The sequence below is a fragment of the Artemia sp. Qi Xiang Cuo genome, chromosome 15, assembly GCF_049724085.1.
Source record: "Artemia sp. Qi Xiang Cuo chromosome 15, ASM4972408v1, whole genome shotgun sequence".
Classification (NCBI taxonomy): Eukaryota; Metazoa; Arthropoda; class Branchiopoda; order Anostraca; family Artemiidae; genus Artemia; species Artemia sp. Qi Xiang Cuo.
The window spans coordinates 14,554,286-14,567,950 of NC_142808.1; the positions used below are offsets into that span (position 1 = coordinate 14,554,286).

Below are 13,665 nucleotides of genomic sequence, written 5' to 3' on the forward strand. Positions count from 1 at the left end.
GCCCTCCGATCACTTTTGACTCTTAAAAAGTGAACTAGAACTTTCAATTTCCAACCAAATGAGCCCTCTCTGAAGCTTGTACGAGCATCCCTTGCATAAGAACCCTATATGTCGCCAGGGCATTACTTACAACGCATGCCCCCTGGCCCTGGGCGGATGTGTTGACATCGAAGTTTTGTCATCTGACCTTTGAACTATTTTTAACAAAATTCCTATCTCAAAGTTTTTATCTGATGCATTTGGGGAAAAAAGGGCGTGGGGGGGGGGCTAGTTGCCCTTCGATCTCTTTCGACTCTAAAAAAGTTAACTAGAACTTTTAATTTCCAATCAATTGAGCCCTCTCTGAAGTTTATGTAACCATCCCTTCTATAAGAACCATATTTGTCCCCAGGGCTAACGCAACGCTTACCCCCTGGGCCCTAGGGGATTGTGTTGACCCGGAGTTTTGTTATATGATCTTTGAACTATTTTTAACAAAATGGCTACCTAAAAATTTTATCGGATGTATTTGGGGGAAAATGGGGGGGGGGAGGCTAGTTGCCCTTCCATCACTTTTGACTTTGACTCTTGAAAGGGAACTAGAACTCTCGATTTGCAATCGAATGAGCCCCCTTTGATGTTTATGCGACGTCCCCTTCCATATGAAGTGCCTCTGGAAAAAATTAAATAAATAATAAAACACAGGAGCTGTATGGCCTTTACTATAGACAACGCTATAGTGTTGCCTCTGATGAAATTAGGCTAAGTTTGATGATATGTAATTAGCTGTAATAAGAGGGGGTGAGTCATTGTTTAGGGAGGGGTAGGGTAGATTCCTAAAAAAGTACATTTTAATCGACAAACTGCTTACTCTTCATGAGGTTTCAGATAAATGTTGAAAGAGGTAGGGGGGGGGAGTAGGAATTAATTAAAATATTTCTCTATACCGTACAGCTAAAATGTTACATTCCCATATTTATAAGCACAGAGGTGGAAAAGGTAAGGCAGGTCATCATCAGCCCTGCCATGAAGTTTCTTTGGTGTGGCAAATACTGCTAGGAGCTTAGTTTTCAGCAATTTTAAATGGTGATATTTTTCTTTTTCTATTTATATGAAGTACTTCAATGTATTTAAAAAAAATATATGTAATGTATTTATCGATAAGAAAATCCTATTGTAAAGGTTGTGATGGCTTCAGTTATTTAGAAGATCAAAAGCCTCACGGAATTTCCATCCATACAAGCATTAATACTTCTTTTCATCCAACCGAAATTCTTTAGTAGTAATATTAACAAGGACTTTTTTACCAAAATTGCTATTCATCGCCAATTTTTGAAGTATAGTCAAATTTTATCCAAAATTGAAATTGCAAATTTAAACGCAGGACGGTGGTAATCAATGTACAATTATTGATTTACACATTTTATAAGCCATTAACCAGGGATTTAAGGGATTAGTACCTCAAATTATATCTTGGTTAGGCTTTGGTATGATTTGGAAAACACTCAGAAATTAAATAGAACAGGAGCTTTTGAACTGAAAGCAAGGAACAGATTTGAAACCTATTTGAACAGGTTATTCTTTATATGAAGGGGGCTGTCTGCTGTCTCCTCCTTAGCTACTTACTCTATACTGTGAAGTTTGAATTTTTTCCAAATTTTTAAAGAAAATTTGCAATTGTAAAAGAAAGATTTTTCAGACTTTTGTTTAATGAGCAAGGTGCAGTCTCCCTTACATACAGAGTAATTTATATTTGTTTTAAGTTTTAAACTTACTCCTTACTTTAGTTGAAAAACGTTTTCTTTTCGTCTATTTACATTTCATGAAACTGTAAAGTTTTAGTTATACAATACTTTTGGTCACGCAAAAAAAAACCATCAATATTTCGATGATCTCTGTTTAGATTTGTGTAGGTAATAAACAGTTCGTGGTAAAGAACTGTAAATAAGGAGTGACCTGGCTCAATAGTAACCGATATTCTCAAAAACAGAATTTTGACACAATAGATACATCAAAAGAGTTGGCTTATTATGCTGATTCCAAATATATAAGTTTATTTAAGTTTAGTCTTACCCATCAAAATCTACGAGCCTGGAAAATCTGTCTGATTTTCACGATGGATGTGTGTTTATTTGTTGTTTATTTGTTTTTTCCCCCAGGGGTGATCGTATCGACCCAGTGGACCTAGAACGTCGGGATAGGGCTCATTGTAACGGAAATGAAAAGTTCTACTGCCCTATTTAAGTGACAAAAAAATGGAGGGCAACTAGGGCCCCCCATGCCACTTTTTCCCGAAAATCGTCCGATCAAAATTTCAAGATAGCTATTTTGTTCAGCATTATTGAAAGGCCCAATAACTATGTCTTTGGAGATAAAATGACCACCTACATTCCCCGGGGAAAGGTTTTTAAGTTATAAAATTTGCCCATTGTTTTATTTGTTATTGGGAAGTATGCATACATTTTCAGGTGGGGAGGAGAGGACGAATTTTCTGCTGGGAGGATTTTGCACAGGGAGAATTTTTTCTTGAGAGTTAAGTTTCCAGGGGTTAAACTTTCACGGGAAATTTTATGCTGGATGAATTTGCCAGAATTCCAATACGAATTTTTTTTATATGTCTGGCTTTCTCTTTACCGATTTAATTTTACGCATGGAGATGTTAAGGGTAATTGTCCAGGGTAAATTTTCCCCAGGATTGAATTGTCCAGAGGATATTTCTGTGGGGAGGGGAATTTTTTCGTGGAGGTGGAGCCAGGTATCCTGTCGCTATTTAAAAAACGATCAGAATTTAAATAAAAAAAAAACAAGTTTTTTCAGCTGAAAGTAAGGAGCAACATTAAAACTTAAAACGAGCAGACATTATTACGTATACCTGGGGGTTGCTCCCTCCTCAACACCTCACTCTTAACGCTAAATTTAAAATTTTGTCCCAATTCTTTAAAAATGACTCCTGAAGCACAAGGGTCGTTTAATTAGAACAAAAAGTAACTGTTTTTAAATGCCGAAAAACTGTAGCGTGAAGAGCGATGTGTTGAGGAGGGGGCAGCCCCTTTCATATACCTAATAATTTCTGTTCGTTTTAAGTTTTAATGTTTAAATTATTACGTATATGAGGAGGGTTGGCCCCTCATCAATACCTCACTCTTAACGTTAAAGTTTAAATTTTGTCCCAATTCTTTAAAAATGACTCCTGAAACACAAGGGTCGTTTGATTAGAACAATTAGAACAATTGAGTTTAATTAACTCAAAACGAGCAGAAATTAACATGAGTAGGGCTCAAAACACCTATGCCTTCCCAAGGCCAGAACATAATTTGCACTTTACTGAAAACAATAAAAATGAATATGCATTGTCAGTTTAATATATATATACTGATATTTAGTAATCAAAATATTGATAGTACTTGATTCATTAAAGTTATAAAAACATTTATATTTTGTCCGCAAAGTGCAAATTTTATTCTGGCCCTGGGAAGTCATATGAGTTTTCAGCCCAACTTAAGTTAATTTCTTCTCACTTTGGGTTTGACTCGATTACTTATTTTATTTTCTGTTCGTTTTGAGTTTTCATTTATTTATCGATGTTGGTTTGTGGTAGTTTCATGCTTGGCAGATCATTTGATTTTATTTTTGCTCATTTTTGGTTTAATGGAGTTCTCTACTTTTCTTTGAAAAACCCATTTTGTGGAAAAGTTTGTTTAATTAATTCTTTAAAAATGACTCTTGAAACACAAGGGTTGTTTAATTAGAACAAAAAGTAAGTGTTTCAAGTGCCGAAAAACTTTAGCGTGAAGAGCGAGGTGTTGAGGAGAGGGGCAACCCCTTTCATATACGTAATATTTTCTGTTCTTTTTAAGTTTTAATGTTGCTCCTTACTTTCAGTTGAAAAAACTTGTTTTTTTTTATTTAAGGAAGCTTAGAGACAAACTTTTTTCTAAAGGCAATGGAAAAAATATGTCAATTAAAGTAAAAGTATATAAAAATGAAAAAAGTAAGTAATTACAAAAAATACACAAAACAATAGCCTACTTACAAAAACTAAAATTAAGCAAATTAAGATTCTTCGAATTAACAGAACCTTTTAAAATAATCACAACAGATACCCTGGTACCAGCGCAGTGGATCCGTTCGCTGTAACCAATCGTGGGTTCTGACGTTCGATCGCGCACAGTGCCAGGGAATATAGTTGATGTAATTTGTTCTTAATAATTTTTTATAAATTTCAAATATTTTGAATTAGTATAATTAATATCTCAAAGTAATATTTCGATCAAAAGGGCCCTTGCTAAATATAAACAAGCAAAGAAAAAAACGGTGATTTGTTGCGCTATTTTAATTTGTGATGTTTTTTCCTTAAATTTTCCCTCACTGTAAATTTGCTCAAAGTTATACAAGTTTCCCATTGCTGACGTTGCTTACAGAAGGTCCTTTGGTGCTGTTCTGTTATAGCGCCTATGTCAAGTTCTTCATCCATTGACGCACTTTAGAAGCAATTTCTTCGTCACTTGCTAGTTTTTGAAATTCCATAATTTTGTTTTCCTAACAAACTTTTACATGGGTCTAGGGAAAGGTTTTCTCCAAACGATAAAAATGAAGCTATTTGTGGCCAGGAAAAAAAGAACATACAAATGTGGTGAAGTTGGAGTTGACTGGAGATTCTGGGGGTCAAAGTGGATGTTGAAACCATGCCTTCAAATGTCTCACAGAAACTCATAGACTATTTGAATTACCTTTATTCCATGACTATCTTCCTTACTTCTGCCGTAGGACGGATGGATGATAAACTATCTATCAACTAGTGAAACGACATCATTTTTATACAATTCTGAAAAAGGCTTATGCTTGTTTTGCCTCTCACTCAGACTATCTGTGTTGGCTTTTCTTTCCTATTAGCCATGGTTTTCAGCTTTTTCATCACATTCCATCAACTTGATTTTAATTCAAAAATTAACGGATGATTTTGAATCACAAAGCTCATATTGCTAATCTCTAATAGGAAAGCGATATGATAAAAATCTATTTATTCCATAATTCTGGGGAATGAAAGGTCTTATTTATCTGTATTTGCTTTAAGCAATCGAACCTTTAATTGAAGTACTTTGAAAGCTAATGGTGAATAAAACACCTATAATTTTTGACTGAATGAAATTTTTGCACTCTTAGATGCTTTCAATTGATTACTAGTTAAATTTTAGCGTAAAGAGTGGGGGTTGAGGAGGTGCCAGCCCTCCTCATACACAGGATAATTTCTGTTATTTGGTATTTTCAAAGTAGCTCTTTACTTTCATTGGAAAAAACTTTGTTTGTCATTTTGCTTAATTGAAAATAGAAGATACAGCAGCACCAGCGTTTTATCATATTTTTTGTTCTGTTTTGGCAAGGTTTACTGGTTTGCAGGGGCGTCGTTCGGAAGCGGCAAGGGGGGCAGTTGCTCCCCCAATAATGTGGAGAAAAATATTATACATCCGATGCCCTTTGACTATCCAGATATAGTCCCCTCTTGCCCCCCCCCCCCAAATAAAAATGCTGGATATTCGCCCCTGCTGGTTTGCATGTGCGTGGAAGAGCTTGAAAGTTGCCACGGTGGTTCTGTCTCCTTGATTTAAATGAAGTTGGAGTCATTTGTACCCTGAAGGGCAATCTATTGCCTTGTTTCCCTAAAATATTATAGTATTGACATTCGGCTTCCGTTTTTTCGCTCAGCCTGCGTTTCTGTTGTTGTGTATAACATATTGATGATTCTATCATATCCTTTCTCTTTAATCCGAAGGTCGCTGTTAGTGTTTATGTACAATTTTTGTGAATAATTGTGTAACATAGGATTGAATCCACCCTGTTTCAGAAGCGTTGCTGACAAGGGTACGTAAGCGCTTGTGCTATTTGCTGTTTCAGACATAAAGAACGCAGAATATGAAAAATGGAAAATTGGACTACGAGGGACAATGGGACACCCAGCTGAAAGGAGTAAAACAATTTAACTGGATCTCCTCTCCTTTCTCAGATACTAGGAAAGTGTTTTGGTCATCTGCGGTCCGAGTTCTCTGTAGTAGGCCAAGTTTGGACTCTGCATGAAGCGTTGAGGATTCATTTAAAAGTGGCGAATAACCTAGAACACATCTAGAAGACTTCACGGTTGTTCTCTGTAGAGTGATTGTATGTGCATCGAATGAATTGGATGTATAGGGTTAAGAAGCAATCGAAAACTAAGGAGCCAAGACTTGGAAATGGTATCTTGTGGTGGAAAATTAAATGTTAATTTTAAATCAAGCGATTTGAAATTTGTTCGTGGGATTTTTGACACACCTTTTTGACTCATTTTTGACACACCTGAAAATTCCTTCATGGAATTTCATATTGAGTCTAAAGATGCAGCATTTTTGACACACCTTAAATTTCCTTCATGGAATTTCATATTAAGTCTAAAGATGCAGCATTTTTGACACACCTTAAATTTCCTTCATGGAATTTTATATTAAGTCTAAAGATGCAGCATTTTTGACACAACTTAAATTTCCTTCATGGAATTTCATATTAAGTCTAAAGATGCAGCATTTTTGACACACCTTAAATTTCCTTCATGGAATTTCATATTAAGTCTAAAGATGCAACATTTTTGACACACCTTAAATTTCCTTCATTGAAAATTCCTTATTAAATTGAATAAAGACTGTTAAAAATCATAGCACAAAGCAGAGGTATAGAAATCAATGTTTCTAAGGGTCTATTTTGTGGTCCAAATATACCAGTCGCCCAAAGTTGAATTTAGTGCCTGTTTGTATTGAAAAATATTTGAACTGAATTGAAAGCGGGGCTAATGTTTACAAACTGACACTTGATAAGTCAGCAGCCAAATCTTTTGAAGATCCAGATTTGACTTTTTTCCCGTATCAATCAGTCTGTTTGCACTTTGACTTTGATTAGCTTCATTGACTCTTCGCTCTTCCGGAGTCTAATATTAGCTAGGAAATTAGAATTACGGCCCTTGGATCGAGGACAGTTAATCCGATCGAGTTCACACTAACCAGTGCTCCTATTCAAGAAGGTTGGTTAAAGCTACTGACTTATTGCCGCAGTGCCTCCTCAACCCCCCTGAATACTGCCTTGGTTCTAGGATAAGTGAAATTGTTTTTTTTTTAATGCTACCGATTTTGTGTTGTTTTAAAATTGAGTGTTTCCAAAATTTACCATGTTTACTGGATACGGGTGCGTCTAAATCATTAGTTCGAGAGGAAGTTTTTTGATCAGACCAAAATAAGATCAGATTAAACCGAGAACAGATCAGATCAGACCAAGAACAAATCAAATCAGACCAAAAACAGGTCAGATTAGACCAAGAACGGATGAAATCAGACAGAGAGCAGATTAGATCAGACCAAGAACCCTATCGAGTGTTTAAAATTTATAGAAAAAAACCCTTTGGATTTATATTACTACGGTAAATAGTGACGAAAACCACACTACCTATGCATCATAAATACAAACAACAAGCAGAACAATTTGGATTTTTTTTTAACTTCAACTTCACTTCAACTTCAATGTATATTCCGACCCTATATCCAAGGGCCGTCCTCAGCAAAACAACGTATGCAAATATAAAAGAAACGTACATTAAGATAGGATTAAGGACCATTAAAACTTAAGATTTTTAAAATGGCCGTAGCATCCTTACTTCAGAGAATTTCAACCAGGAACTTTCAACCAGGAATATTCATTTAAGGTTAAAGTTCCGCTGTCTTACGGAAAAATTCCCAAATCTTCTATTTATTGTTTGTGTTTATTATCACGCTAATCTTCTTCTTCATAAAAAAAGGTAAAGCTTTATTTGTGTATAAATAGAAATAGCAAGTCAATGTCCTAAATTGATCTCACCCGAATGGAAAACAACTAATTTTGAGACGATTTCCTCTTGCGATTTTTTGTGTATAAGAGTAGTTTTTCATAGCAGAATAATATCTATTGAAATTAGAATCTTTCTTCTGATTGTAGTTTCAGGAGATATTATTGCAACTAATTTTCAGATCTCTAATGGCGAAGTTGTTGAGGAATGAATTTACAGATCAGTCAACTGTTTAATTAAATTGTTGTTTATATTGTTTATATGAAGAAGTTTTGTCAAATTAGATAATGAAAGGTTTCAACATGCTCTATCCCAAAAGGGTCACGCCCTGTTAAATCTTATTGACAAGGGTTTATTGTCTTAATAGTTTTAAGCATTAAGTTACAGGATTTTGTAATAGGAACTTCACAAACTCCTGTATTATTGATTTGAGAAAATTGTAGGTGTCTTCCACGCTGTAATAGTAATTAATATCTATTAATATGTAAGTGTTTTGCATCTGTAAGCTTAGTTAGAGCCGTTCCAGCTTCAAATTGGTACCTGGAGAAATTCGGAGAAGGTAAACAGGAAGGGTGTGTGAACGCACAGGAATGCTGGCCCCCGACCCAGAGTGTGCGAACGCACAGGATGGCGGGCCCCCAACCCTCTGTTGTATTTCCCGGGGTGCTACCATTTCGGCGAACCGTCACAAGCCCGAAACGTCATAATATCGAACCGTCAGAACCTCAAACTGTCATAACATCTAAAAAAATTTATAAGTTTATATAATAATAAGTATATAATAGTTTAGAAACAAATTTCGGCTATATATTTGCACATCAGGGTGGTGGTGGTAAAGCATATCATATAATAAATACGTAACCTAACCTAGGTACCTTTTCCCCCCTAAGCCCCAAAAAACTAAAGTTTTAAAATTCTCGATGTTATGACGGTTCGAGGATCTGACGGATTTTTTGTCGATGTTATGACAGATTTTGCACTGCTCCTGACGGTTCGATGTTATGACGCCTTCCCGTATTTCCCGCCTGAAAGGCCAAGAAACGGAGATCAGCACCATCTGTAGGGACTGTAAAGTCTAATGCCGAATCCTTTACCCTTTTTTACCCTTTTTAGTTCTTTGTTGTAATGTTCACCTTACATTTAATTATAACTGGAAAATTATCTTATACATTTGTTATTAGTGTTTGACGACGAGGAAATAAGTGTCTTCTTGTTCAAATTATGTATTCGGATAAGTTATATTTAAATGGTATAATATGTGGTCTTTATGTAGAATTTTAATATCGTGACAGATTGAAGGTCTGTGGCTGAGGCTGCGCGTGAAGAATGGCTTTTTGTTTTCTTTCAATATCGAACTATTACTTATCATGCTAGATTTGGGTTTTCTTTTTTGCCTATTTTACAGCCACAAGGATCAAATACTTCGCTAAAAGTAAGCTATTGGAAGGTGGCTTGGAAAACTTTTTTTTCTTTTATCGAACTATTACTTGTCATGCTAGATAAGGCTTTTCTTTTTTGCCTAGTTTACAGTCAGAAGGATGAAATACTTCGCTAAAAGTAAGCTATTGGAAAATGGCTTGAAAAACTTTAACTGGACCTGATTACGAATAAGAAACTGTCCCAAGTTAATCTTTGATCAAAAAGAAGTCTTAATTATATTGAAGAATTTATATTTTAATTCAGGCTCAATATAGATTTTTTTTTTCGGGGTAAGCAGTTTAGCAGGTATTCAATCGATTTTTTATTTCAGTAAGAGTATTCAACAAGATCTTGCAACAACATAGAAGTTGATTAGATGTGCAAAATAAAACAAAAATATGAATATGCATAAAAAAATTGCAGGGAAGCACTGCTAAAATGGGAGGCAGAAAAAGTCAGGAAGTGCCGTGGAGCGACGATCTCGTTCTCTGACTCCTAGATTCTGTTAAAGCTAAAAACCCGCGCCGGGCAGGAAGGTCCAGCAAAATCTTGACGACTAATAGCTACTTGATTTATGTCAGTACTACAAATCAAAGGCAATTTAAAAAAAATATATCTGTACTCTTAGTTGTAGCAAATCTTGAATTCTACATACTTCAATTAAAAAATTGGTGTAACTAGTCCTTGGGGCCGTGGGGGGGGACTATAGCAACAAGTTCGACATAAATTGCCGGCACGTAATCCCGGAAAATCCTTCCCATTACGCGTTCAAGAGAAGGTATAACAAGTACCTCAGTGTTAGAAAATAAGGTAACTACCAGGACTAGCGGCAAATCATCATCTGTGATGGAAGCGTGTAATAAAAAAATTAAAACAGAAACGCTTTTAAAAGCTGACTCTCGAATAAGTATATTGGATCACATACACCGAGGGCAAAATGAGCACTTTCACATTGTTATCATTTTTAAACTCAGACTGGAACACATATACAAGACATCTAGAATGGAAAGCAAGATAAAATAAAAGCATCTAAAATAAAAACAAGATATCTAGACCTTCCCATATAGATGAAATATCGTCACGGAAGATGCGCAAACCTGACTTAGAAATAGCTATGACCAGAATTCATCATTTGTATTTTAACCTTTTTTTGGTTTAGTTTGTATGTTTTCTATCTACTCTGCAATGGGAAATCATGGACCAACCTAGCCAGGTTAACATTGTATGTTTTGGTTATTTAAAATAAGCTTATTATATTTCTATGGATGGTGCATTTATCTCGGCACTGCAAAAAAGTGTATGTGTTGTTTTGATTTTGGATAATAATGAATGAGGAAGTTACTTAATTTGATTTTATTTCTTTTAGGAACAATTGCCAGAAGTATATTCTCATTTTTCGGATCAAAGGGTTGAAACTCATATGTACGCTAGTCAGTGGTTTTTGACCTTGTTTACTGCCAAATTCCCATTGTACCTGGTGTTTCGCATTGTTGACCTTTTTTTGTATGCCCGTATGGATGCTGTCTTTCAAATAGCTATGGCTTTGCTTTCTGTAAGTATTTATGTTTTTTTCCTAGTCGCTTCTTTAAACAGATTTTGGATAGCCTTTTTGTTTTTTTTTTCTCTCAATATTTGATGTATGTATCACAGAATTTAAATAAACAGTCCGAGTAAGCCCAATCCCCGGCGAAGGGGCCTAGGAATTAAAATACTTTAGGAAAAACCTATATTATTAATTTGTGATTATTATTTCCTAATATCAGTTTGTTTGTTTTTTATTATTATTATCATCATTATTATTTCTCTAAAAAATTTGGTAAAACCGTTACTTTCTGCCGATTAATGTTGCATCTTTAATTGAAGTCTTACTATTGAGAAAATCAAAGCAATGCTCCACACTAACTTAAAGTAAGACTGCAGGTTCACTGCTAGATTTTAGAGCGGCTTTTGTTATTTTTCCTATGTTGGCTGTAGTTGGAAGTTGGCGGTCTGAGGATGGGGACCGAGGGGCAATCGGCCCTTTGGCTTTTCAGCCAATGGAATTGAAAATGCATCTGTGATTCTTGTTGGAAAAGAGGCATCTACCTTTCTGTCAAAAGTTTAGGGTTGGAGGGGATTGTGATGGTGGGGCAATGAGCCCACTATCTACCTAATGCTTGGTTCTGCAGCGAATTAGAACTTAGCTGCTTTTGGGTCATTGTCTTTTTTTTTTTTTTTTTTTTTTTTTTTGCATGATACAACAAGAAGTTGTCAGCCCCACGCAATTTGCAAAATGGTGTATCTGGTTAGTGAGTTTCTATACAAAAAAAATTGATGAAATGTATTTTCATCAGCTCTGCAAGGAACACTGGTCATAATTAAAAAAAAGAATTTATCTTTTTTCGTTCTGAAGTTGATTATCTTGCACTGGGCCAACTTTCTATTCTTGCTACTAGGAAAGGAGCAAAAAGAAACCTCAATTTTTTTGTAATAAGAGAACTTAACGTTTATTGGATACCTGTGATACTGTCCCTCTACCTCAATCTCAAACCCATAAAGCAAAATCACAAACAGAACCGAAATCTTTAACAGAAATGGCGTGCGAATGTAGATGGCAGCACTTTCGAGCCTGCGGGATTTGCTCCTTTTATTTGATCCGTAAATGTTTATGCTTATTATTTTAAGATATCATATTGGGGACGGAGCATTTGAAACGGCTACTTACTTTGCTTCGCTGCATGAATAAATTTTTCCGTTCGAAAGCAGAAAAACGTCTTGACGTAGTGACAGCTTGGTCGAACAACTTCAGATAGTTCTCTTTGACATAGAATATATGACTCCCTTTCTGCTGGCGTACTTTAGGCTCTGGCTCAATGATTAAAAAAAATCGTTGTTTTTCGGGTCCAGGCAAGAATTATACACGTTTTTCCGTAAGAAGTTTTCCAAAATTTCCATTAAAACCGCGGTGATTTAACCCTTGCCACTTTTTCACAGTTATCTGAAATAGGCGATATTAAAAGAAAGGATAAAAATATTATTGTGTTTCTGTAATTCTGTCTATAAAGGAAATTTACTGTAGAAGTGGGGCATGAATCTGCAATATTCTGCTTAGTTGGATTGTCTTATTTCCTGATCTCAAGTTGTTTGTTCCCTAGTCCTTAGTCCAATTCCTGGTTCAGACACAGTATAAAGAGGAATAAAGTGCAATTATTTTTCCCCCTCGTTGACTAACAATCCCGCTGCCATGTACTTTTAATTTTTCTAATAATTTCGATCTTTTTTTCGAATACAGAATACCAGTTGATATCTCTATAATAGAACTGAATTTTGCTTCGGTATTTTTCAGTGACTTTTTAATATCTTCTCCACTAACAATATGATTCTCCCTCCTTTAGCCTGAATTTCCATTTTATTTCCTAGTTTCTGGTAGATTCAAAATTGGAAGATTTCTTTCGTTTGTGAATAAAAAAGAAAGTTTAGTGTTATCAAATAAAATTCAAATTGTCTCATAAGAAGGTAAAATGTTCCAAGAAGTTCGTCATTTCAGGTTTCCGGCAATCCCAAAGTTTCAGAATATTGCATATATATGTTTCCTGAATTGTATTTAGGAGAGAAATTTAGGGGAAATTGTAATGATTATGCTTGTAAAATAAGCATAAAAAGCTTTTTCTTCTTCTTCTGATTCTTCTGCATAATTGCGTGCTAGAAGATGGTACAGGGATGTGAAACGGAGGATGACTGGAGGACCAATCCATCCCGGAACTTCAGATTTCATTAGAAACCACTTGTAAAATGAAAGTAATTTTAATATCTCTTGCAAGTTATAGCTGATGCCAATATTGTTTATTTTCAGGCATTAGGTTTTAAGTGTGTTTCAAGCGGGTTCCACATCGGGTTCAGGTTTAATGTGTTCGACCCAGCGAAATTTTAAAGCGTTTTCATCGTACGAGTTCCAAGCGTATTGGGCACGATTGCTTCAAAATTAGAACGGCCAGAATAGTGTGGTTGAACACGGGTTCAGAAAGAACCGACCATGGTTACTCAAAACGGCAGTCTGCAAGACCCATGTCTAACGGTGTTGTATGTGGGGTAGCCTGAAAACGGGTCTTCGTTCTTTTGTAACTTTTGCATGATTCGGATTTTTGCACATTCTTATTTTTTTACTTTTTACACTCATTGAATGTAAATTTTTCATTGAACAAATTTATTACATGTCATTTCATGAATGTAAAAGTTTCATTGAATATTGAAACTCCTTAGCTACAACCTATTGCACACTTTTAAATGTTTCTATTAGTCCTTCCCAAAAGACTTGTCTTGCAAATTTGGAAATTTACAACGGAAAATCTGCCATCATTGGAGCTCAAACCCGCAACTTCTTGCATAGTTGTGTTTTCCTACACCGTAACCTACTTCCAGCTATTTGATCTTTAACCTTTATTCCATTTTTT

General features: G+C 35.4%; 1 protein-coding gene across 2 annotated transcripts in view; it reads left to right on the plus strand.

Annotated features, from left to right (window-relative positions):
• Positions 1-13,665, plus strand: part of LOC148943363 (rab GTPase-activating protein 1-like) — a 263,084-nt gene that overhangs the window by 106,625 nt on the left and 142,794 nt on the right. For both annotated transcript variants that reach the window (XR_016143011.1, XM_089101934.1), the window contains exon 12: positions 10,602-10,787. Coding sequence is in view for 1 of the 2 variants with exons in the window: in XM_089101934.1 (XP_088958060.1) it covers positions 10,602-10,787 (186 nt within the window). In the remaining variant the exon portion in view is untranslated. The remainder of the gene's footprint in view (positions 1-10,601; positions 10,788-13,665) is intronic.